This window comes from Aptenodytes patagonicus, chromosome 2, assembly GCF_965638725.1.
Source record: "Aptenodytes patagonicus chromosome 2, bAptPat1.pri.cur, whole genome shotgun sequence".
Lineage (NCBI taxonomy): Eukaryota > Metazoa > Chordata > Aves > Sphenisciformes > Spheniscidae > Aptenodytes > Aptenodytes patagonicus.
Genome location: NC_134950.1, coordinates 1,588,236 through 1,613,686, shown reverse-complemented (window position 1 = coordinate 1,613,686; position 25,451 = coordinate 1,588,236). Strand labels below are relative to the sequence as shown.

The 25,451-nt window shown below is 45.6% G+C and overlaps 1 protein-coding gene across 11 annotated transcripts in view; it reads left to right on the top strand.

Annotated features, from left to right (window-relative positions):
• The window catches only part of ADGRB1 (adhesion G protein-coupled receptor B1), a 289,281-nt gene extending 267,082 nt beyond the window's left edge, over positions 1-22,199 (top strand). For all 11 annotated transcript variants that reach the window (XM_076329006.1, XM_076329005.1, XM_076329010.1 and 8 more), the window contains 4 exons: positions 2,698-3,377; positions 5,073-5,108; positions 6,471-6,575; positions 19,370-22,199. In XM_076329006.1, coding sequence (XP_076185121.1) covers positions 2,698-3,377; positions 5,073-5,108; positions 6,471-6,575; positions 19,370-19,567 — 1,019 coding nt within the window. In that variant the 3' untranslated portion in view covers positions 19,568-22,199. The remainder of the gene's footprint in view (positions 1-2,697; positions 3,378-5,072; positions 5,109-6,470; positions 6,576-19,369) is intronic.
• The last annotated feature ends 3,252 nt before the right edge of the window (positions 22,200-25,451 follow it).

The following is a 25,451-nucleotide window of genomic DNA, read 5'->3' as shown; positions in this document are numbered from 1 at the left end:
CATCTACCGCTCCCTTTCATTTATCTTTTTCTTTATCTAATCTATCATTTATCTGCTTCTAATGTATTTATCTATAATTCATCTCTTTCTTTCTATCTTGCAATCACTTATTTATCTCTGTCCTCAGTTGTCTGTCTTGCTGTACCTGTTATTTATGTATTTCTATCTCTGTCAGCATTTATCTCTGTCACTGTGTTTCTGTGTATTGTCTATCATTGTCACTATCATTTATCTATCTAATATCTATCTATATCTTATTTATCTTTTCCTGTCCTTCTCTCTGCCTCACTCCCTCTCCCTATGCTTGTCACAGTCACAGCATATTTATCTCACTTATCTCTGTGATATCTTATTTCATGGTCTCTTTCTGTCCATTTATCTCTTTTCAGAGTCTGTCCATTTTTGTCTCTCTGTTTCTGCGTCTCACACTCTCTAATCTAATTTCTGGCTGTCTCCCTCTTCTCATTTGTCTCCCTCCTTCTTTTTTGACACCAAAGACCTCAGTTCCAAAAAATCACGTGCGAAAAAACATGCGAGACCAGTTCTGACTTGAACGCATGCTCAATGAACATGCATCCAGGCTGGGTGTCGGCACACACAACCAGCTACACAGCCAGCAGTCCATCTTGTGCTGGAAACCAAGGCAGACCCTGAACTCCTGCAATAAAGGAGCCTTTCTGGATCTGCTACCAAGTTTCTTGCTCCCAAATTGAGCTTCCCAGAGGAAAGGAAGGAGCTGATTGGTTTCACATGACTTCAGGGCAGAAGACCCTGGATCAGAAGCTTGCTAACAGCCTAGGCTTCCCTTCTTTGCTAGCATACAGCTATACAATTTGTTTGTTGATATCTGAGATATTCCTCCTCTGATAAAGTGCTGTTAGTCTGCACCAAGCTAAGTGGTTAGTAATAGTCCCCATTTCAGACATCTTTCAATATAGTGCATCATCCTATGCATTCTGCTTACCGAATAATAAAAAACAGAAATCTGTCCGTTGCTTTCTGGCCGTCATTTCTCCTGGAGGCACGAGCTCTCGTGTTATGACAGATTGGAGATATGCCTGATACTGCTCATAACCTCCTCACTTAGATTCACTGGTAGGATGGGGTCCATGGCTCAATGTCGAAAGCTCGCTCCACTCCATGCTTGGAGATTGCCAAGTGCAGATCTCTCCAAAGCTACTTTCTGCAGCTGACATGAGCATGGAGAAGAGCCTGAATCAATAAACCTTACTGACACTCCCAAGCGAAGGGTTTGACTTCGGTAACATCTTCCCGCAGTGTATGCTATGAATACGCTGTAATGCTCTGATTTATCCTAGCGTGCCCTCTAGCAATGTCAAGATGACCGCGGCTGCAGTGTGTTTAGCTTTCAAAGCTTTTTAAAAGTTCTTTTATTCTACTTGGTGTCCTTGTCATCCTGCCTTGCCTGCTCTGTAGCCTTAGAGGGGAGCTTTGCTTTTCCAGCACCCATCGCTCCCAGTATGAGTTGGTAGAAATATTAGCGTGTCCTCAGTCCCATGGGGTGCCTGTGTCATCTCCTGCCTCTGTCCCAGGTGGAGCAGCTGAATAGCATCAAGTTACCCCAAAGATCCTTGTCTCTACTCCATTGAGAAAAAAATAGGTAAAAGGACCTAGGTTTTTTTTATTTCCTTCTGAGATGGATGAAAGGGGAACACGCATTTATTTCTCCTTTCCCGTGCTGAAATACTGGGTAAGTAGCCTTCAGTCCCGCGCCACTTTGCCCCTGCCCCACAGTCTGTGATTTCCATCCCCTGGAGACATCAAGGCTGATGTCCTTATCTTCCTAAGGTCTTTGTTGCAGCCTGAAATCAACTGAGCAATAGATTCTTATGCCTAGAAAAGGAGCAGATGTCTTGTTGTGGGCAGTGTTGTGTGGGAACGAGTGTCTGTGTGTCCTTTATATACCTCCTAATTGGCATGTTCACCTCGTCCTCAGTTTAAGGTTTTCCTCTCCTATTAAGGAATATTCATGGCACTATTTCTTTCCTCAAGGGGAATTGAGAAACACTAAATAATTAGCTCTCACAAAGGCTTGGCATGATTACTAGAATGTAAGTTTTTTGGAGAGCAGTTGGAAATTTATAACAAAATGTCGTGTGTTTTAAAATACCAAATTATTGACACTGGAACCGTTCCTGGGAAAAGATCAACCTGAAGCAGTTTGGCGAGTTTAAAACAATAAAAAAAAATTACATTTGAAATCATTGATAATGCTGTATTTCAGCTATTTTCTGAATCAAAATAATTTTTTATATGAAAGCAACCTTTTATTTTAAAAAATTCTACTCTTTTATAGGCTAATAATATGTATTATATATACATATACATATACTACATGTACTAAATATATAGACATGCATTTGCTTTTCAAGATACTGTTATTGATGTGATAATATGTGATGGCCTAGTTTGGAGTTTTGGCCATGATTGTGTTGGGAAATTCTCAGCATAAAGAATTCTTTCAAAATGAGAAAGTTTTTTTCCTCCCTAGCTTTAGCTTTGCCTTCAGCATCCTGGATATAAAAAACCCCTCCAATATAAAACACTATTCTGCCACCATAGCCTCTTTCCGAGAGGTCCAAGGGAACATGCTAGCATGGTGTGACTGTGGTAGGTGTACTGATGTGTTAACAAAAACTTAGGTGAGGTGCTAAGGACACTTGTCTGTCTCCCTAGTGCTGAATAAAGACATCACCACCTGCAGGACCTCAACCATCACAGGAACACTGAAGCGTCCATCACTACCGGATGAAGAGAAATTGAAACTCAATCACCAGAAGGGGTCATCAAACTTTAACAGTCTTCCAGCCAATGTCTCCAAGATGCATCTTCAGGGCTCACCACACTACCTGGGGGCCATCAACCTGAATGAGTTCAGCAATCACACCCTCACTCTGAAGAAGGACAAGAACCAGCCACCCAAGTCCATCTATATCTGTGATGGGGACATCTTCAAGAAGTTGGACTCGGAACTCTCCCGGGCACAAGAGCAAACGCTGGACACCAGCTACGTCATTCTGCCTACCAACACGTCTACCTTACGGGCCAAACCGCCCAAAGACGAGAGCAAATACAGCATCAATATTGACCAGATGCCCCAGACACGGCTCATCCACCTCAGTATGGCTACTGACCCAGGCTTTGTTGTCAAGAGTCCTCCACGGGAGCCTGTAACCATGACATGCAGTGAGGTGCAAGGTTCCCCCATGATACAACAGCAGCAGCAGCTGGCTCCACAAAATATCTCCAACGAGTCACAGATTCCCAACAGCCTGTGTGACACAGGTGACTCAGGGAACTCAGGTGTGGTGTCCAAGAGTGAGACCGTCTCCACCCTCTCCATGAGCTCCTTGGAGGTGAGCCTGTGAATTACTGTCTTGTTCTCAGACCAGAATGATGCCCTGCCCCGAACACTGGCCACACCAGGTGTTTCAAGAGAAGCACCTTAGGCCAAATGCGACCCACCATGCAGTGCCAGTATTATATTATCATGAGGGATCACCGGCATGTGATACCATTTTGTAATCTAATGTTTAAAATCCCTCATGACTTCCACAGACATATTCCATTGCTGGAGGGACTGTCTTTAGCCCTACAGGCAATGCAAAATCCAATAAAAATGTTAGCTTGTCAAAGACTGTTCATTTTAATGCAAGGCACATGGCTTGTATTACCTTTTCTCCTTCAATTCCCTGCCTCTGTTTCCCATTTTGATGACTTAGTCATGATACAGATGAGAAAACCCTAATGATCGCAGGTGTAAAATGTCCCTAAGGCATGCCCCACAATGCTCTTAGCTCAGAGGGATGTCAGAGGTTTTGCATAAGTGCAGCCCTCTCCTTCTGACCTGTGATAACACATTACATATATTAGCAGTTCTCCCTAGACCGTAGATCTTACACTGATGTCTGTCCTAGTTTTTGCACTTAGAATCATAGAATCATAGAATCATTGAGGTTGGAAAAGACCTCTAAGATCATCCAGTCCAACCATCGACCCAACACCACCATGCCCACTAAACCATGTCCCTAAGAGCCTCATCTACTCGTCTTTTAAATACCTCCAGGGATGGGGACTCTACCACTTCCCTGGGCAGCCTGTTCCAATGTTTAACCACTCTTTCAGTGAAGAAATCTTTCCTAATAGCTAATCTAAACCTCCCCTGGTGCAACTTGAGGCCATTTCCTCTCGTCCTATCGCTTGTTACTTGGGAGAAGAGACCGACCCCCACCTCGCTACAACCTCCTTTCAGGGAGTTGTAGAGAGCGATGAGGTCTCCCCTCAGCCTCCTTTTCTCCAGGCTAAACAACCCCAGTTCCCTCAGCTGCTCCTCAGAAGACTTGTTCTCCAGACCCTTCACCAGCCTCGTTGCCCTTCTCTGGACACGCTCCAGCACCTCGACGTCCTTCTTGTAGTGAGGGGCCCAAAACTGAACACAGTATTCGAGGTGCGGCCTCACCAGTGCCGAGTACAGGGGCACGATCACTTCCCTCCTCCTGCTGGCCACACTATTGCTGATACAGGCCAGGATGCCATTGGCCTTCTTGGCCACCTGGGCACACTGCCAGCTCATGTTCAGCCGGCTGTCAACCAGCACCCCCAGGGTCCTTTTCTGACAGGCAGCTTCTCAGCATCTGGCCCTTTTCTTCCCTATTGTCAGAGAGCCGGTCTCGGCCATTGCTGTCCAAACTTCAGGCTTGGCTGACTGATGCTCAAAAGCTCCAGTAGATGAATTGGCTGAGCCTCTCTGCTTTCCATTCTGTGAACCACCTGCAAGCTCATAACTAGGACAGAGGCTTGAATTGGACAAACTCCCATGCTCAGCCCATGCTCAGCCCTCCTTGGCGCTCAGGGTTTTTTTGATAGGGATCCCTCTAAATGACTAGCACTTTCCACCATGAAGAGCCAGAGAAACACGTTAAAGGTGTAGGAAGAAGGAAAAGGAGAAGGACTCTCCCTGTTTTATCTACTGTGTGGTTCAGTTTGTGCCCACTCACCAGCATCAATCCCTTACTAACCTTCACCCATCTCTTTTTCTTTTGAATACCCAGAGGCGGAAATCCCGGTATGCAGAGCTAGATTTTGAGGTGAGTACACCCCTTTCTGAATGTGTTTTTTGACAGGTAGGATAAGAAAGAGAAATGCTGCTTTGTTTTCTTTCTGGCACCTTTGCAGGATTGCTGCCTTTGCCAAAGAGCTTCTTCAAGGGTTTAAAAACAGTGGGTTGAAAGAGTTGTGCTGGCTGCCCAGTAAGGCTGACCCTGTGCAGCTAAACAAATGAGTGATTTATACTGGTTCGTGCTTAATTTATGGAGCAGCTTCTGTGTAAACATTTGTAAATCAAGATCCTACGTTGGCTTGCCCAAGGCCTGTAACTTCTCCTCTGTGAGCAAAATGCTTACAGAAAGCTGATGGAGCGATACAGGTGACTGCACCACGTTCCTGTTTGGGAAGCACACGTACATTTGGTTGGTGGCCTAAAATGCCAGGTGGAAAAAGTCTATACTGTACATGGGGAAATATCTATCCTCATACCTGAGGCACAGAGTGGAAAGCTTTGAAAGAGCCAATCCTCCACAGAGGGTCTGTGAGGCTACTGAGAGCTAGGGCAGCTGTCCTGAGTCCAGTCATGGCATCCTTCCTGGTAGAGCTATCCTTTCCCTTCAAAGCTGCTAGCTTATTCCAAAACAGAGTCACCTTAAGGGCCCACAAGGAGTTGCCTTAATGCTAGAATCACTTCAGAGCTCCAGGTTGTGAGCTTGGTCTGAAATTGAGGCATGATGGGTACATCTAAGCTGATACTTCAAGTTGGTCCCAAACTATTTGAGCCACCTTCTCCGATTATATAGCCCTTGACAGAGCACAAGAAAGCCATATTCAACATGCTTTTACATGCAAAGGGAAGTCCCTGTAGAAATTGGTCCTGACTCTCCTTCTGGGCAGTAGAAGGTAGAAGTGAAATGCAGAAGGGCCAAAATACAAAGAAAAGGAAATTGTGGAATAGTTTCTGATGGAACTTCTCGTACCCGAATCCTACATGTTTGGGTAAGCTCTGAACACCTTTGCGAAGGAGGCACGCTGAGAACGGAGTGGGCATGGGATCAGGTATCAGTTAAAGAAGGTCAGCAAAGCTTCCTAGGTCAAGCTGGTAGAACATTGCCAGTCAAGCACAAATTCTGCAGTATAAACAGTTGGCAGTTGCAGGTTTAGGGTAACCATAAGGTCAAAAATTAGTCTTTTCCACTTTCTCCCACTATCTCGTCCTGAAAATAAAGGCAGTGCTACACTGGGTCCTCAGTGAACTTTGAAGGTAGTTTAGGCACGCCAGATTGCACCTGCAGGGAGACAGAGGCAGGTTTTAATAATGCATGTAACTTTGGGGGGAAGACATGTTGTTTCTGTACGGCTGAATAGGGTTTGCTGACCTGTGGCCCTTGTGTTTGCTTCAGAAAATCATGCACACAAGAAAACGTCACCAAGACATGTTCCAAGACCTGAACAGAAAACTCCAGCACGCAGAGAAGGAAAAGGAGTCTCCAACAACGGACAGCAAGGTTAGTCAGACACTTGCAGAACCATCATCTCCTAGAGCTCTCTAGTGTCAGCAGGAGCACGGGAAGAAGCAGGAAAGTTTAGGAGCCCTCACTGAATGCCTTACCTTGATTTTCTGTCCATGCATGTTGCAATAAGCACATGTGCACCACACAGGACACAGAGAGTCACAGAGGTACCACTAGTTTATCAGACAGATAAAACACAGAGCGGTCAGCAGCCCAGAAGGAAAATGTCTGTCCTCATGTCTGTTCGTGGTGAACGGAGTCTGTGCTGTCTTGTTTGTCTCTGTTTCCTGTGTCCGTGTCTGTTCTTTGCATCCCCGTTCAGGTCATCTCCGAGTGCCCTACCCATCTACTCATAGCTAGGAACTGGAAACCAGAACAGCCTTGAGGAAATCTAGGTGGAAAGGGGAGAAGGCAGGAGGTGGGGACAGCAGGAATCTTCTATCCCACTTGCAGGGGCTGAGTTGGAAGCCAAGGCAGCAGTGTTGGGCATAGTTATTTAGGAAAGCCACAGCAATGGGATTTAAGCTGTGATGGTGGCGGCACTTCTTGGGGACTGCATGCTGATTAAATGTAGCATGAGGGTATTTGTGGCAGCTGATCACCATGTACATGGCTTTCCTCAACAGGAGCAAACTTCCAGGGCAAGAAGAGACTTTGAGGGAGGCAGGCGGAGGGAACGACCTTGCAGCCTTTCAGTGGGGCAGAGATTTGGTACTAGAAACAGATATCAGGAGCCTGTGTAGTAAGTGATGTGGGTAACACAAATAAGGGAGGGCAGGCTGATGGCATCTCCCCCGTGTCTCAGCCCATTAGGCCGGCTTGGGCAAGAGCTGAAAGGCTGCAAGGAAGTGTATCTATCTACTCCAAGCAGCAAGGTCAGGCTGGCAGTAAGAAAGGAGATTTGGGTTGTGCCTGCACTCAGGAGAGAGGCAAGGTGAGACATTTATAACATTCTCGGTCATTTGCGAGCAAAGTCAGATCCAGGTTGCAGCCACCTGCAGCGTGGCCAAGGAGGCACTAGCGGGGCTTCTTTTGATGGGACTCCCTTAGAGGCAAAACCAGAGCTCAGAGGGTGATTGAACAAGAGGTTTAGTTTGGTTCTTTGTGGAAGCAGAGCACTGCAGAGCCTTTGGTCTGCTTTCAGATCTCACAGCATTGCTGTGCTGAGCTCCGGAGATGTGGTCCCAGCAAATCCTACTTTTATTGTGTGTAGCAAGGTGTCATTATGGGCTGTCCAGTGTTACAGAATGGGAGGGATAGTGAATCTAGCAGGCAGGTTCAGATCAAAGAAGCCTATGTTGGCCCAGAATCCCAATGCATTTCACTGAATTTCATATCTCTGCTTTTTTTCTATTATTTAGGTATGACACAGCTGTAAAATCAGAAAAGCCTAAATACCATGTAAAAGCTAATCTGTGATATGTTTGCGGGAGGGTTTTATAGACTGAGATGTTTTGAGCATTTCAGAGATGCATCTATCTAGAATTAAAGTTGCCAGTGTCAACATCAAAGAGCTTTGAACTGCTGGAAAGAAGCTGTGAAGGTGGCCTTTGCGTATTGACTGAATCTTTTTCAAGTTGTGATTTTTTCCTTGGATGTAACCCGAGAGGGTGAGCTTGCGAAGATCACTATTGGCAAGTCAGTAGTGGGTATTGGTTTAAAAACATCCAAAGCAGTACAAAGAAACATAAATCACTTTCTTCACCCCTTTTTCTGCCATTTGCTGCTCAGAACCCCACTGGAAATCATGCCCCATCTTCAGCTTGCCCTGAGAAGGCAAACAGCGGATACCAGGGATTAAAGTAACAACAAAAGAAATTTTTCTCTTTTATGTATGTTTAGGTTATAAAACGATGGAGTATTTCTTCCGGTGGAAGTGATAAAACTAATGTTAGCGTAAGTCTGGCTTTCGTTTTACATTGAAGAGCATTGTAGACCTGTCCCAAACCCTTCCATGACGCATGAATCCAAACACATTCCTTCACCGGTAGGAATCTCCTTGCCTTGTAGGCATGAACAAGGTCATAAGGATCCTGGAATACCCTTGAACCCTTTCACACCTAGCATCATAGAGCAGAAGGGATGTTTACTGGCTCTAGTCCATCTGCCTGCATTGCTGTATCTTTGATTTCCCTTTTAAATAAGCAACCACAAAGTCAAGCTACCAAGTCTCTCTCCAGCCCTGGCAGTTTCCCAGCCTCTCCTGGCAGCATGTCCCATTGCCCTTAGTCCTTTCCAAGATATGTTGCTTTTCCTAATCTTCTTGCACTTCCTCTCTCCTCCTTCAACTCCAAGGTCAGAAAGGTGCTGCTGAGAAGTAAATGTCTGCGTAGGACAGACCTCCTTTGGGAATTCCTAGGAATGGTGCTGGCCCTTTTTAGGGATTGGTTTGGGTTTTGGTTTTGATGTAAATGCTAGTCCTCACTGTACTTCAATGCACTGGCCAAAACTGGTTGCCTCATCACACTGAATACATAGTTCCTCTCAGATGAACTACTACATTGTCAGATTTGAAGGAAGCACCAACAGAAGAATGGGAGGAAGAAACAGGTCTTCTGTCTCCTTAGGAAGAGGGGTTGAAAATTCAACCATCACATGTGTTTACCATTGAGAATTTCTCCAGCTTCAGTGGTAAAACATGATTTTTAAGGGGTCTTCAGCAAAGACTTGAAGGTTTGTACCAGCACGTATATTGCTCCTCTCTAAGTATCCTGACACATTTAAACCTTGGATAAGTATTACCGCAGTGTACACTTGAAAGATAAAGAATACTGCCCTTTGCCCGCTGTCCCAGAGTAGTTACTGGCAGAGCTGGAAACGTAATCATGGACTCCTGAATGTTTGAGCTGTTCAGCTTTCCTCCTTTACAAGGTCCATTTCTGAAAGACAGTACTGATGTGAGAATGACCCGATCCCTATCAAAGGCAGCCTTGACAAGCCTCTGGGCTTGTCTCTCATCCTGCCAATGTGGGGACAAGTTTGGGGATGAATTCTGCTTTCCCCTCACCCAGCAGCCAAGGAGGTCCCAGGCTGGGACCTCTCTTCTCCCTTGCACTGGAGGGCACAGGGTGGAAGGTCAGGTTGGACGGGGCTCTGAGCAACCTGGTTTAGTTGAAAATGTCCCTGCCCACGGCAGGGGGGTTGGACTAAATGACCTTTAAAGGTCCCTTCCAACCCAAACTATTCTATGATTCTATGATTCTATGAAGCATACAAGTGATGCAAAGCACTGTGCAACACGGCTGCTAGCCGTCGCATGTCACCGTTCAAGTCAGAACTGCTACAGCAAAGGTCTGGAGACTAATCCACATCCCGTTGAGATTAGGGTGTCCCCACTGCCATCATCAGCTGACCTGTCATCCACTTGCTAATGAGCAATGTTGCCAGGATGGTATGTCAGAGGTAGGCAGTTAGGAGAACCAGAATGCTGCCTGAAACACCGACCACATCTGAATCTTGACCATATTTAATGCATTCCCAGGAGCCACTGTGGCACCAGTGTTTGCTGCAGTTATTTTGCTACAAACCAAAGCACACTGCTAATGCTAAAGTAACTTGAGCCTCAGAGTACAATAATACAGAATTGTCCTTCCTTGGGCAACAAACTTGGATTTTTCCATGGGGGTTTTTTTCAGTTTATTACAGGAAATCTATTCCATGTGACATATACTTTCTTATATATGTACCTCAACTATAAAAATGCTCCCATTGGAAGCACGCTCAGATATTCCTGATTAAAATCACATTGTCCAGCAGGATTCATGTCCAAAGCATACAGGACCGCACATCCACCTGCATTCAAGCCTAAGCCACCTCACCGCTGCAGCAGAGTGAAGGGGTCTTACTCATTTGTGGCTTTATGAACTAATCAGGGATGTAGACACTATTATCCAAAGCTAACTTTTCAGTGCTAGGGAATTAAGATATTAGCAGACTGACATACCGCAAGATCTGATGACTGCAAGTTGAAAAGTCAATTTTTGAATGCACTAATAGATCTCTGTATGACCTTAGCGTGGGCTGTGGTAAATTTTCTCTCTCTTGCAGTCTTCAAGTTCAGATGAGGCAAAGAAGATGGAGATGATTTTTGAAAAATCAGCCCTTACTCAAAAGGAAGTTACAGGGTTGTAGGCAAGACTCCTTTGCTTCTGTTATGCTCGAATTTGGGACAGATTATCTCTGCCCACCTGCAGGGACTTTGAATCTAAAAAGAGTATCTTGGGAACAGCTGGGTTTACTTTGCTCAGCTTCCTCCCAGATGACTTGCAGCCAGCCTACGTGTGGAGGTTGCACATTGTTGCCCTTCCGTTTTATCCCAGACCAAACTGGAAGCTGGTGTAGACCCTGAACAGAAAACTGAATGAGCTGCGTTTGTTGAAGCATCAGAGAGGTCTGAATATTTATCCCCTAGACAGCTTATTTGCTACCAGGAAGCATGAAAGGAACCCAAGGCTTGGAAACAACCACAGCAGGATTTGCAACAAAAATCCCAGCCATCCACACCATGCATCCTAAGTGATTAAAATTAAAACCTCTCTCGGTGTCTGGGATCCACCAAGCCTTCATTTTTAAGGTTACAATAAGTAGTGAGTGGCTTCCACCAGGATCATAGATTTCTCTTCATAGCAGCTTTAAGGCACATTTTGCTGCCCAAACAGATGCATATTGAAATGTTAGGTTGGTACCGACTCAGACAGCAGAGTTCTTCCTTCCTAATCACTCCCATCACTTTGAGTTGTTCTTTAGCTACCCAATTGCTGCAAAAAAAAAAAAAAAATCCCATTATTGGAAACCTTGCTGTGAGTTTGTTTCTCCATTTAAAAGTCTTCCCTCTGCCTGGCAGACTGTAGGCTCCAACATGCAATTTTTTTTTCCCTGCTTCCCCCTAAATACACACACTTCCCAAGGTCTAAATTCCTGCAGCTGAGAGCTATCCACATTAAAGCAGGACAGTGGCTATTTTCAAGCTACTTTCTACCACATGGGAAATATTTTCCTGCGCAGACCTCTATCGTCAGGGTAAAGCATCTCCAACACTGCTCCTCCCTGCTAGTTAATTGCTGAAGAAATTCCAGTGCTTGGGTTGGACATCAGGAGGGGTTCACATGCTCTGCAACAGCATGGTACGAAAGGCTTTGCAGCCTTTAAAGGAAGCGAGGGCTTTGTTTCTTCTACACTTAGCGCCAGCTTTGAAAGCAATGGAGGTGACACTCCTGCCTTCCCCCTCGGCAGGAGTCTTTTGATCCAGCTCCATTAGGGAAGTTTGAATCATACATATTCCTCTCTTGCCAGCATCTGTCTTTGCATTCATTTTAAGCAGCAGCTCTTCACTTGTGCAGAGGTCAGCGAAAGCCGTGCTGAACAGAGCTCTGCAAATTTCTCTGATTTGCTCATTCTTGCTTATTAGCTACTTGCTACGTTTAGCTCTCTGCAGCTCAAACGGCTTTTGCTTTGGCTGGAGCCCTGTCCTGGAGTTCACAGACAGGATCTGGACTCAGTCTGTAAGTCAGCTCTCAAATCCAGTCCCATCTTTCTGTTGGTCCTGGACGAGCACTTGCTCCAAAACCCAGTGGAAAAAGATACAAAGTTTTTTTCCGCCATTCTATGACTTTTTCCTATTTCCTGCTAGACAATGTTTCTGGCTTGATTACTCACTTTCTCTTCTCAGGTCAAGATTTTTCTTAGCTTTCCTCTTCGGACACCTGGAGGGTATGCCCATCCCACCAGCACTTGCTTTGGCATCTAACAGAGTAGTGAGAAAAAAGGAATATTAATCAATATTGCAGATCATTCCTAGTGAGGGCTATGTGTCTCCCTAGCATGCTCTGCTACGTGACAGAATTAATTCCCTTGCTTGCCGGCTACCTGGCCTTTTGCTAGCTAGCTGGGGAGCCGGCATCCCTGCTCCCACGTGGGAAAATTTGGCTCCTGTCCGTGGGAACCTCTTTGCATGGGCTGAGGCTGGGGGTAGAGGAGCTCAGGTGGTGGTGGTTTTCTCAAACTCAGGCTCATTCCTCGCTGAGGAAATAGGAAATTGGGAGGCTCTGCTCCTCCTGTTGTCTACTGTGTGTCCCTCTGCAAGGGAAGCTCCACTTACAGGTAGGGTGTCTCCTCTGTGCCACGTGTTTAATCCTCTCTGCACTTCTTAAAGGCTTTGGTAACTGGCAAATTTTAAAAGACCAATTAGGGTAACTTTTATAGGGAGGAACGCTACGTAAAGTGTAATAATTACTACAATAAGTTCTGTTAGGAAAATGACGTCAAGCCTTAATTCATTCAGCCATAAACCATCTGTCAGCTACCAGGTGTCCAAATATACCATCAGTCAGCAGTTCACCTCCTCCCGTAGATCATCTGATACCTCGTGTCCCAAGTATCAGGCATCAGTTACTCTGTATTTCTCAGAGGGACGTCTTACTCCCTGTATCTTCTGTGTCGACACTCAGTTCCTGCCGTGCCCTTTGATGCTAACCAGCCATCAGCTGCTCCAAAACCCTGCAGTTGCCACCAGCAGATTGCAGCTCCTAATTGTTTGGACTGGTTACCCAAAGGACTCTATAAAGAATTGTGCTTTGGGTGCTCTTGGTCCCCTCCTGGAATCCCTAGGTGCCCCTGTGAGCCTTGAATGATTACAGCATCTTGGGGAACACACAGTCCTCCACGTCCACCAAGTGGAGCGGGCTCCTCAGTAGACCATAGGCATTGTCCAAAAAAGGATGGTACGTTAGCGAGCTGGATTAACGGCAAGAATAGCCTGGGGAATAGCCTGTTCCTTGCGCTGGTGGGACCATGGGCTTTCTCTGCAACCTTCAGGCAAGGGGCGGTTTATGAGTCTATGGAAAGAGCCCCTGAGGCTCTATGAAAGAGCTCCTTGATTCGGTGCCTGTTCACCTTCAGCTGTGCATGGCCTCACTAGACTTTGGCTCTCAGGTTAGACCATCTAAGCTTAAGAGAATACAGAAGCAAAAGACATTTTTATTAACCCAGCAAATGCTGGGTATTTCAAGTTTCCTAACTGATTTCCATCAATGCAAATTAAAGCCACAAATTGTTTCTTCTTTTTTTTAAAAAATGAAATTCTGAACAAAGTCAACCACTTCCTTTTATTTTGCTTTTCTCCTAAACGTAAAGAAAAAAAAAATATATCATCTTTGTAGTTCAGTAGCATAAAATGAAGGAACTGCAGCTACTTGTTTCAAACAAAGAAAGGAAAATTTATCATTCTGTAAAAAAACAAGACAGCTTTCCCATTTTCTAATCACTTTTCATCGACATTGATCCAAAGATGGATTAGACAGTGTGAGCCACATTTATCTTTCAGATTCCCTGCTATACACTCTGAATAACTTCATTCTGGTCCTAGAGACATCAATGTCATGGGGAGAGACCATGTGGGTCATGAAATATCCTTCAAGTTGACACTAGAGGCAATGAAAACAGCATGGGAGCAGCTGGTTTTAGGGGACTTATCCCAGAGTGCTCTGTAGAAAGCACTGAATCCCTCTTCAGGTTATTCAGGATAACTGTAAAAATTGGGTATTAAAAAAAAAAAAAAAAGAACAACCAAATGAAAAAGAAAAAAAAAACAATTCAAAAAACCCAAACACAGGGAGATGCAGCTTAGCAGTTTGCAGATTTCATTGTTTTTGACCAAGTGTGAAATGAAAGCTGTCTCAGAGCAGCCAGTCTCCCATGCCGTATTTATGCAATACGCTGACATTGCTCCTAAGTAAAAGAGTTGCACTAGGATCCAGGTACCCTGGATGAAGCCAGCCTGGACCCTTGAAGGCAGCACAGAGCCAACGTGCAGAAGAGCCCATGGTAGGGAGGTGCCTCGCTCCACCATCATCACCTTTCCATAGCCACCATGAGTCCAGCGCAGGTGACTCACTGCAGTCTGCCAGGACTAGCTTTAGAAGGAGAGGGCTGTGTGGATTACCTCAATGCACTTTGCCTCTGTCTTTTTTAGGGATTTGGGGGGGTTTGTTGGCACTGTATCTTAAATGCCTTTTGTCTCAAATTCTCTCCCTCTGCCTTAAAGATGTGCAGCCAAAACGAAAGCCATGGCTGAATGAAGGAGACCCCAAATGCCACCAGGGTGGTGAAGATCTTCAGTTTGCCCTGCGCAGCAGGTTTTACCCCAGCCTTGGATCTGGACATTCCCTCCCTTCCCACTCCTCTGAGAGAGGAGTCTGCTCCACCATCCTGGCACCAGGCAGGAACCGATAAACATTTCCCCCTTCCCCGACAGCCAGAAGCTCATGGGCTGTGTCAGGCCGGAGTAGTAGCTCCGTCTCTGTGAGTTACTGGCAGAGCAGCCTCTGCTGCTTTCAGCTCCTGTCTCAGGCCGTTCCTGGCTGTCTCTGAGACGCCAGGCCCTGGTCCAGCACCGGCGCCTTTCACAGCCGGATTACACAGCCCTCTCTCCAGGTTTTTTCTTCTTTTCTGTGCATAGCTAGGTTTTCCCTCCTGTCTGGAAGGATTGCTATGACCCCACAGTGGGGCTGGAGGAAAATGCTGGAGCTGAAGCATGAGCCCAGTGGCTGTTTCTATATGCTGTTCAAGTGGTCCAGACCCGATAAAAACCCTTTCCATATGGAGGGAGAGAAAAAGGCTGCTGTTCCCAGGAGCCTGCTAGCAATTCCCAAGGTGCCTCTTGCCAAGAGGAGAAGATTTTCTTTTGTCTCTCAGTATCCTTGCCAGAGCTCAGCCTGGCTGATTCCGTTTAACCTGCTTAGAGATCCGACTGGGCACCGAGTCCTTCTGCACCCATGCTCAGATCACGGCCGTGCATGCAGCTCTCTGAGCTGCTGGTGCACCGTGGTGGACAGCCGGTGCATCCCACCCCTGAGATAGCACCTCCACTCACAGCATCACTAGAGAAGTCTAATTCTTTTCTGAGAAGCGGGAAACTAAAAACAAGCCTCCCCTCTCCATTTGCTGATCTCCCAAAGCTCCTTTTAATCTTCTAGCTGTAAATCGACATCTTTGGAGTCACTAAGCGTGCTACAGTTATAGCTAGATATATATACATCACACTGATAAGCTAGGTAGAAACAACCGTATAGGGTCAGACCCAAGGCCAGTCCAGCCCTGCCTCCTCTCCACGGCAGAGTCTAAAACAGCTTGGAAAAATAAAAGAGCAGGGCAAGCATGTGGTAGTGCATCTTCAGAAAGATCCCCAAGACTCCAGTAATTTGTGCTCAGAGACCCCCTGACGCAGAACGGTGTCACTTTACCTCATAGTACTGAATGGATGTTGCTTTTGTGAATGTTTCCACATACTTTTTATAACTTTGGAAGTTTTCAGCATCAACAGAGAGCTGTGGAAAGGTGGTCTGCAGTTCAGCCGGGCACTGTGTGCAGGACCAGCTCCTGGGGTTCACTCTGGGCTGGGCACTGCTTGGTGTCTCGTCATGCTCTGTAGTTCTTGTGTTGGAAGAGATGATCCCTACCATCAAGAGTTTGTTCCTATCGTTAACAAGCCGCTAAGAGTTTCATAGACCTCTTTCACATCCATCCATGATCTCTTTTCAAGGCTGAAAAGTCTTAGTCTGTATAATCCTTCTCCTATAGAACATGCTCCATAAATTTTTTCATGGCTATAAACTAGCCATCCTTATCACTTCCCCTATACCCTTCTGTCGGGAAGCCCACAGAGTGCGCGTAATATTCAAGATGCAGGTGCAGAGTGGAGTTATGCACTGGCAGAGTGATTTTTTTCTGTTTCATTCTCTCTTCCTTTCTTAATTTATCCATTCTTAATAATTCACAACATTTAATGTCTGTTTTTATTGCCATTGAATAATTATTGTAACCCTTAGGTCTGATCAGAGGCCATTGTAACCCCAGTGACAGGTCTGATCAGAGGCCATTGCTGTAAATGTGAAGTCATAATTGTTTGGGTTTTTTTTTTCCCCCCATTTCTGTACCGTACATGGATTTGCAGCTGCTCATGCTCAGTAGCTCAAAAGCAGCCCATGACAAGAACGGCCTGAGGTTTGCTAATCACGTTCAGTGTACATGATCAGGTCTGGGTGCATCCTCACAGCACGAAGCAGAGGCTGAAGGTCAGGAGTGTGGCAGATGGAGGGACTGTTAAAACAGAGATTGGTTGGGAATAGAAGAACCTGATGCTGAAGGTGGCTGTAAATAAAGCCATCAAAGAAGGGCTTTCATTTGAGGGGAAAGATGGAATTATTTATTAACTTCATGCATATGATCATCTGTGCTGCTCTCTGTTAAATAATACAGCTGTGGACATCGGTAACTTTGAAAACTTGTGGTATTACAGCAATTGTGGGAGAAAAAAGGTTTTCCATTGAAAAGAGCTGTTCTGACCAAGCTTTTTATTCTTCACCTTTTGGGAAACTTTGAGTTTCATTCCATTTTTTGCTCTAATATGTGCTTTTGTCTTTATGCGTACCTTCTTGCTGCATCTTTTCATGGCAGACTAATGGCCGGCAAAAACACCGTAGGTAGAAGTTTCACTTCAGAAAGTCTCAAACTTGTCTCACTAAGACACACACAGAGATAAAAAAGTTTCAGGTTTTAGTGGCAGTGGTTCTTAAATAAGTTCCAAAATAGATAATGGAATAAGTCAACAATTTTATCACCTTTTCTGTCATATTAGTATTAATCACCATTGTGTTACATCATGGAATAAAGTAAGAATAACACCAACAGCATAAGAAAAGCTCTGTGTCATAGAGTTTAATGAAAACCACAGCTGCAGATTTCAGGAACTCACATGTTTTACGTTATTCTGAAAAATACTTTTCCAAAATTTGATTTAAAAAAAAAAAACAATTCTCTTTCAAAGGATTTTTAAAGAGTTATTTTTCTCCCTTTGAATTAAAATAAAGATAATTTCAGAATGTTTTCACTTCACATTGAGAAGACCAGGTTTACCTGGTTCCTACATTTGCCACTCTCCAGCCACCAAGTGATCTCACCCAAAGCCTCCTCCCTGTGAGCAGCTGCGGAGATGCAGGAGCAACTTCAAACATATCTTATTTTTATATTAAGGGTGAAAGTTTGGAGAAGCAAAATTGGTGGCTTGGGTGATGTGATGAAATCCGTCCCTGTAGGGATAATGCTAGAGCGCCTTTCCTATCGGCGTTGCAGTATGGAGGTGGGATAAACAACAGACTTAACAAAAGTCTCTTAGGAAAGGACAAAATCAGAAGCTAAGGCAGGTGGATTAGCACATAGAGGATGGGTATTTAGGTTTCCTATGAGGCTGCGGCAATCCCTGCAGCATCCTGGAGTGCAATCATGACACCGCAGTCTACGTGTGGCTTCATCTCCCCCCAAGTCAATACATTTTGGTGACAGCATCGAGCTGTGACACATCCTGGGCTGCATGTCACCTGCATGTCTGTCTTCTCACCTTCTCCCCAGACTTTTTCTCTCCTTGTTGTCATCCTCCATGCCTTTCCTCCCACCCTTTCTGCTAGCGACCACTTTCCCTTTGGCAGGTGGCTCAAAAGGGCTCTGTGCTCCTGTCACGTGCAGGGAAGCTTTTTCTCGCCCAGTGCTGGAGTGTTTTGTGGGGATAATTAACTGTGAAAAGCATCACTCTTGGTGGGGGGGAGAAGCTTAGTGGAACAACTCATTTAAAATCTTTGCATGGACTCCCCTTCACATACACGCTGAAGAACACACCCGTTTTACAGAACCTCAGCTCTCCCTAGAGTGTTGTCTTGGTGCATATCGGCAGAAACATTGAAATACATTCTCTGGATTGATATCCATGGTGGGATGCTGGCATGAGACTGGGCTAATGGCAGTCGATAAAGCCTCGAAGGCTTGGTGTGGAATTGATGGAAATGCTTTCAGTTTCAGAGCTGATGATCCAGCCCATCAAACAGCATGGGTTCACTGGCAAAATAGCATGTTTTGCTGCAATTAAATAAGCTATAAATAGCTGTGCTACATAAGGAATATATTCTCATCTATATAAAATGTAGGTGATGTATGTTCAAAACGACCTCATCGTAATCTGGATTTCTATGTGGGGATTTTCTGTAAAAGTAGAGAAAGATGTTGAATTCATAGAATCATGGAATCATAGAATGGTTTGGGTTGGAAGGGACCTTAGAGATCATTTAGTTCCAACCCCCCTGCCATGGGCAGGGACATCTTCCACTAGACCAGGTTGCTCAAAGCCCCATCCAGCCTGGCCTTGAACACTTCCAGGGATGGGGCATCCACAACTTCTCTGGGCAACCCCTTCTAGTGCCTCACTGCCCTTTGAATTCTCAAAACCATGTTCAGTTTTTCAGTGGAAATGCAAGCGGCAAAAACCTCAGCTGAAAGCTGAAATATCTAGGCATTAGGTGATAGAGAAAGCAATGAAAAAAAACCCAAACAAAACCTTACATTTTCTTCCCGTGCACCAAGTGCAATTTTCTTTGAAACCCCACTTTATTTTGGATCAGGAGTTTCACAGAAAAGTTTGCCTTTGATATAAGAGAAGGAAGTGAAAAAATGCTATTTTTTGCACAGGCACTAACCTCTCTTTTTCTTTCTTTCTTTCTTTCTTTCTTTCTTTCTTTCTTTCTTTCTTTCTTTCTTTCTTTCTTTCTTTCTTTCTTTCTTTCTTTCTTTCTTTCTTTCTATCTTTCTTTCTTTCTTTCTTTCTTTCTTTCTTTCTTTCTTTCTTTCTTTCTTTCTTTCTTTCTCTCTTTCTTTCTTTCTCTCTTTCTCTCTTTCTCTCTCTCTCTCTCTCTTTCTCTCTCTCTCTCTCTCCCCCCCCCATTCCTTACACTTTCCTCCTCTTGCAGCAAGAAAAACAGCAGACACCAAACAAGAGACCCTGGGAAGGAATCAGGAAAGTCCAGTCGCCACCATCATGGGTTAAAAAGGACATCGAACCTGTGGCACAGTCTCCCCTAGAACTAAAAACTGTAGAGTGGGAGAAAACAGGAGCCACCATCCCCCTGGTGGGACAAGACATTATTGACCTTCAGACAGAGGTCTGAGTGGAAAGGGAAGAAAGGGACTTTTTTTTTCCAGAAAACAAACGAAACAAACAAAACAAAACCACGTTTTAAAGAAATGATTAAATTAAATCGGAACCGAGCGAGAGAAGTGTTTGGTTTCTTTTGAAACCTTTGGTAAGATGGAGTAACTTTTGTATTATTCTCAGCAGAGAGGGGGAATATTACTTTATAGAGTATAGTAGCTGTAGGTTCAGGACAACATGAGCTTTCCCAGGTAGGACTGGAGAAGAAGTGAACCTGGAAGAGAGCGAGGAGGAGGCAGAGGGTGGGGAGGGACTGCAGGGGACGAGCCCTGCCAAGATACTTTCGGGCTGCTGCCGCATTCCGGGAGCCTTCCGGCTCTGCCACAAGGAGGTGTGGAAGGACGCCCAGCAGCCACCGCGAAGGGCCAAGAAGATCGGGGTTGTTTGGGGACCACAAGAGGGGACACCTGCAGGAGTCTCGCTGGGATGTGACCTGGCCATAGATCCCTGGGGGAGACCCAGCCTTGAGGGTCTGTGGCATCCCTTGCCGATCCTCGCCCCCCAACTCTCCCTCACCAGCTCATCCAAGAAGGAAGGAGACGGGATGCGCCAAGCGGTGGCCAAGAAGACATTCCCACTCCTATATGCCACACCATGACCTGGCATCATGGCACCCCCGCAGTGGGTCCCCACGGGGCCCGGAGGGGGAAGTGGTGGCATCATCCATGGCTTAGGCGGAGAGGTAAGGTGGGGCTTCCTTCTCTCATCCCTCCACAGCAGAGTTCCTGCGCGCCATAAGGAGTGGGACAGGCGCAGGAGGAAAGGACCACCTCCAAAACCTGCTCGCTCCGTCTCCAGGGAGAGGGTCGAAAGTGTTAGAAAAACAGACCAACAAGAAGAATGTAGGTCGTTTCATTGACTGTTAAATAGATAAACTCAGCACGGGCCTTGCGAAGGTCCTCTTGGCCTCATCTTTTTTTTTTTCCTGTTATTTTTCCTTGCTTTCGGACTCAGACTTATTCCAAGCTGCCCCTCCCTGGAATGCAGAGAGAGAAAGAGGGAAAGACAGATCTGCCGATGTACCTGGAGATATTTGGTATACAGAGATGTTGCCTTAGGACATTGAGACAAACTGACAACATGAATAACGTCCACTTGGAAACAAACAAACAAACAAACAAAATAATCTATTTTTTTCCTTCTTCTTTTCTTTTCTTCAATAAAAAGAGAACTTGAAACCCGAGACCTTTCTTTTCTTTGGCTCTTGTCATTTCGAATGCCTTTCTGTGCCGTAGGACTACGCAGGCATGGGGTGAGGATGCCACCTGCTGAAGGTGGAAGGCAAGTTGCTCCGTGGAAAGTTTGGGATGGTGGGAACACCCAGCCCCTTCGTCGCTCGCTTGCAATGTTTTGCTTTGTTTTATCCAGTTTGGGCTTTGGTTATTTTCCCCTCGCTGTCTCTTCTCCTCCCTCCCCACTGCCCAGAGCCAGCAGGCAGGTTTGTGGTCCTACAAGAAGGAAGAGGTGGAGCTGGTCAGGAGAGCAGGACATTCCTCATCTTAAAATACTGTCTTTTTATTTCACCATGAGAAAAATAATAATGATTTTTTTTTTCATTAAACGTTTCTCAAGGCTATTTAGAAAAAAATAAGGTATCTACATTTCACCCCAAAAAGTGTTGTGCAATATTTTTGTCATTAAAAAATATACCACTGACATTACACGCAGACTTCATTTTTTTAATCATTCCCAGCACTGTCTGTCTGATATTTGGAACAACTCTCCCAGCTTTGGAGACGTGCGGCGACAAACCTCTGGTTGTGAGTGGCCAGATTGTGCCAGACAGCAGTAAAGCTTGATCAGGGTCTGAGTTATTACTGTGTGTTTGGGTCTCTTTTTTTTTTTAAAAAAAAAAACATTTTTAGGAAAAAGCTAGCAATGGATACAAGATGCAAAACAATCACTGACCCCAGTTGTGTTTCCTCCACTGAGAGATGTTGCTTGACATGCAAACATCCCTGCTTCAATTTACCTTTGGGCCATCTGGGTAACTGATCTTTAAGGACAGTGGCATTTACCTTGCCATTAACTGTATAATATGAAGGATGGAAAGGAAAACTTTAAAAAAATCCAAATAGTTACAAAATAGGGAAACTGATTACTTATAAAAACTGTGATATTCTTGTTCAATTTTAGATTATTCTATGAAACAGGAAAGCACAAAGGCCTCCCTCAGATGCCGGGTTGTATGATATTGTAATTATTATAATTACACATTATGAATTTTAGCATACAGATATCTTTCTACTGTGTTTTAATTCTTTTCTCTTTTTTTTTTTTCCCCCTCCCCTGCCCGACCAAGCCTGCCCTCTTCTCTCCAACCTTCCCCATTCACCCATTCACTCCAGCCGACTTGCAGGACATTAACGGTGTTATGTAATTACAGAGATAAATGTTTGTTTAATAACTGTTGATATTCGACTTTCTCTGCTCAGCTCCTCCGGTTAATTCTGTTTTCCCATGCCCTGCCCTGCCCCATGCCATGCCTTCCCCTCCCTCCTCTCTGTGTTCGTCAATTTTTTTTCTGTATAGTTTTCAGAGCACAAAATGAATGTGTCTTATTTCTAATAAAAGAGGTGTAAACTCTAGCGATGTCTGCTTTTTAAAAGCGCCCCTGCCCGCGCCCCACGTGTGGTTTGCATCGCGCCCGGGTGCTGGGAAACACCTCTCCAGGACCTGCAAGCTGCCACCTTGGCTCTGTACTCTGGAAGAGCCGTAGCCCGGGGCCAAACTTGCCCCACGAGTGCATCTTTTGCTTTTAGCTTCTTGACACCGCCAAAAATACCTCCCCTTATGATGGACATTTCCAGGGCACGAGGAATTCCCTTTTCTGTCCAGTGCAGCCTGCTTTTCTGCCCAGTGCAGCCTGCTTTTCTGCAGGTATCTCCAACCCAAGCCTTGATGCCCCCTTCCCAATATCATATGACGTGAGGGGCTGATATTTAACACTGGCAGAGGGCAGCGATGCTGGGCTATAGTTTCCAACGGGGCTAGGGCAATGCTGATGCTACCCTGCCTGCACGCCTGCAAAGCCAATCTCAACCTCACCTGGATTTCCCTGCCACCTCCTGTATTACGAGGCAGGCTGCGAGCAGGAGCATGGCTCAGTGCACAAGGGGGTTGAGGATATCACTCATGAAAGATGACAAGAAATGAGCTGAGCTAGGGATTATTCACTTCCTTGGCGCTTACCCTTGAATGGCTGAAATCCTCCAGCAGGAAAATGTGTCCTTATCTCCCTGACCCTGCTCCATCACCTGATCGACAGTTTTGAGGTTTATAGGCAGGATTGCAGGAGGCTTAGGGGTCTAGCAAATCGGATTCAGAGCTGCTGCTCTCCAGAGCTTTGATCCAAAGCCACCATGGCCCAGTAGGTCCCCAGATATAATGACTTCTCTTGGCCTGGCTGAAATGAATTGGGTATCCTGAAATGTCTGAAATGATTGCAGAGGCGTGGGGCTGCCCGGAGGCTCTTAGCCCATTCCCCCCACCCCTGAACCGTGACCCAACCTTTCTTCAATCAGCAGCGCCTGATGGTGAGTCCCAGGGCTTCTCCATCCTTCTTGCAGGGGTGTTTCTCGCCCTACATCTCCCATACCATGATCCTATAGCATTAGCAGGCAGAAAGGAAATACTAACCACCAGGCACCATGTCAGGTGATGGGCTGGGAGGGCAGGAGACCCCAAATCTCAGATCATAGCCCTAGAGATGGTTCAGGAGGTCCTGCTGTTTATCATCAAGAGGAGCTGGAAGGAGGGAGCACATGTCCTCGCTGTGTTCATGGGACTGTAAATAACAGCACTGTCAGAGGTGGTGGATGCAGGAGGTCAGTGTACGTACAGGTGGTTTCGGTTTGCACTGTGCTTATAATGTGGTGTGGCTGCAAGGGAGGGTCACAGGATAGTTCAGCTTGGAAAGGGCCTCCTGAGGTTCCCACGAACTGTCCTACAACCCTGTGATCCTGCCTTGCAGCTACTCCAGGCTATAGCCATAGGGCAAACAGAGAACACCTGTACATACACCATGATCTCACAAGGAGAAAGCACAGCCACGCTGCGGCAGTGGATAAATGGTACGTTGCACAAGTAAGAAATCATGTTTCTTGGTTGCTACACTGGGAAAACATGGCTGTGCTGGAAAATTTAAAAGAATCTGAAAATTGAAAAAATTGCAAAGCATTTGCCCTGGGCTACCCATATAGGGAAAGGCCCTTATGGAGCAAGACACCGTTCCTGGAAGATTTGGGACCAGAGCAGGAGATGACCCTCTGCAGTGATTTCTCTCTGTTCTGTGGCTGAAGGGAGTGCTTGGGCTCACTGTGCTACTACGTGAGATGTCCAAAATGAGGTAGGATGAATCTGGGCCTGAGCTGAATATCTGCTCCTGAGCTCCTGTTGTGACAAGAACTAAACAGAAGAAAAGAAAGAAGCCGACTGCTTTTTTTTTTCCTTATTTTCCCCCACCTGCTCCACCCAGGAAGAGGTCAGTGCCTCCCGAGGGAAGTGTCTGCCTTGAAGCTTTCAAGCAAGTAGAAAACACCTTCAAAATAGCTTTCAACAGCCTTCTGAGTAAAAAGTCCTCAGGGGATCCATGTGGAGGACCTCTCCAGGTGCTTGCTTGCTCAGATCTATTTTCATTAATGATTTTCCAAAAAACCTTTTAGGTATCTGAGGCTCAAAACTCCCTTATGCTGGCAAGCCCCTTGGGTAGGCCAATTTCCTACCAAGCCCTAGAGAAGACAACATGGAACACAAGCGGGGTTCCTAAGCTGGGGCCATGCAGGACTTCATATTGGATGGTCAAAATCATTCCTTCCTGGCCTTAAAAACCTCAGAATCTTTTTAGGACATGATGCTGAATAGTGCCAACAGAGAAACTCACTGATGATTGTATGCGCATTATGTTTGAGTAATGAACATCACTCATTACGCTGGCTCCTTAGCAAGTTGAGTAGCTGTTATGGCAGTAATGTCAAAAAAGAGGCCCAGGGGAATGAGGTAGTCAGGTTTCACTCACTCTTCAGTCTCTTCTCTTCCTTCACCCTAACAACTCTCTGTGGAGCCCCACCACATGGAGGTGGGCCTTGCTCATCTCCTCCTGTGTCCTAGAGGCACTGTGGCTTTGTCACGTTAGTGAAGAGCAGCGTGGCTTCTGAGGAGAGCATGCAGCCACCATGACAGCCAGAAGAGCTGTGGCATCTTGAGAGATGAAGCCCCAAGATCACCCTCTTGGATCAGGTCCCCACCAGCCAGCTGCTTCACAGCTGTTTGCTTCTTTGAAAAGCAACATCTCTTGGCTCCTGCGGAGTTTGCAAGAGCCCCTTGAACTTCTAAATTGGGAAAGAAAGAGGACAGATGTTATACTTTGGGTGGAAACAGAGGACAAGCAGGACTCTCAGCCTGTGGGGAAGAATCCTATGTAAGGTTTGGGTGGTTTTGTTTGCTTTCTCCCCTTGCAGATTTCACTTAAGAAATAACCAAGCGCAAGTGTGCTGCTCTCAGCTGCTGCACCCTGACTTGTGCTACAAGACTCCACATCTACAGAGACACACCAGGGCTGAGTCCTCACTGCCACCACTTCCCGATGACTTTAAAGTCCTTTAGGTAAAAGGCCAACTTTGAGGAAAAGATAAGTCAGTACCATGAAATTTTCTGCCATGTAAATGCCTGCACCTCCATTAGCAGCAGCAGCTGGGCAGGTGTTAAACAGTTGCTCATTAGAGGAGGTTAAAATTTAAAGGCTTAGAGCATCATGCAGAAAACAGGACATCACCAAGGTATTGCTTCAGTTAATTAACCCAGATTTCTAAAGGAAAGCAAGTACCTGCCTGATCATTAAA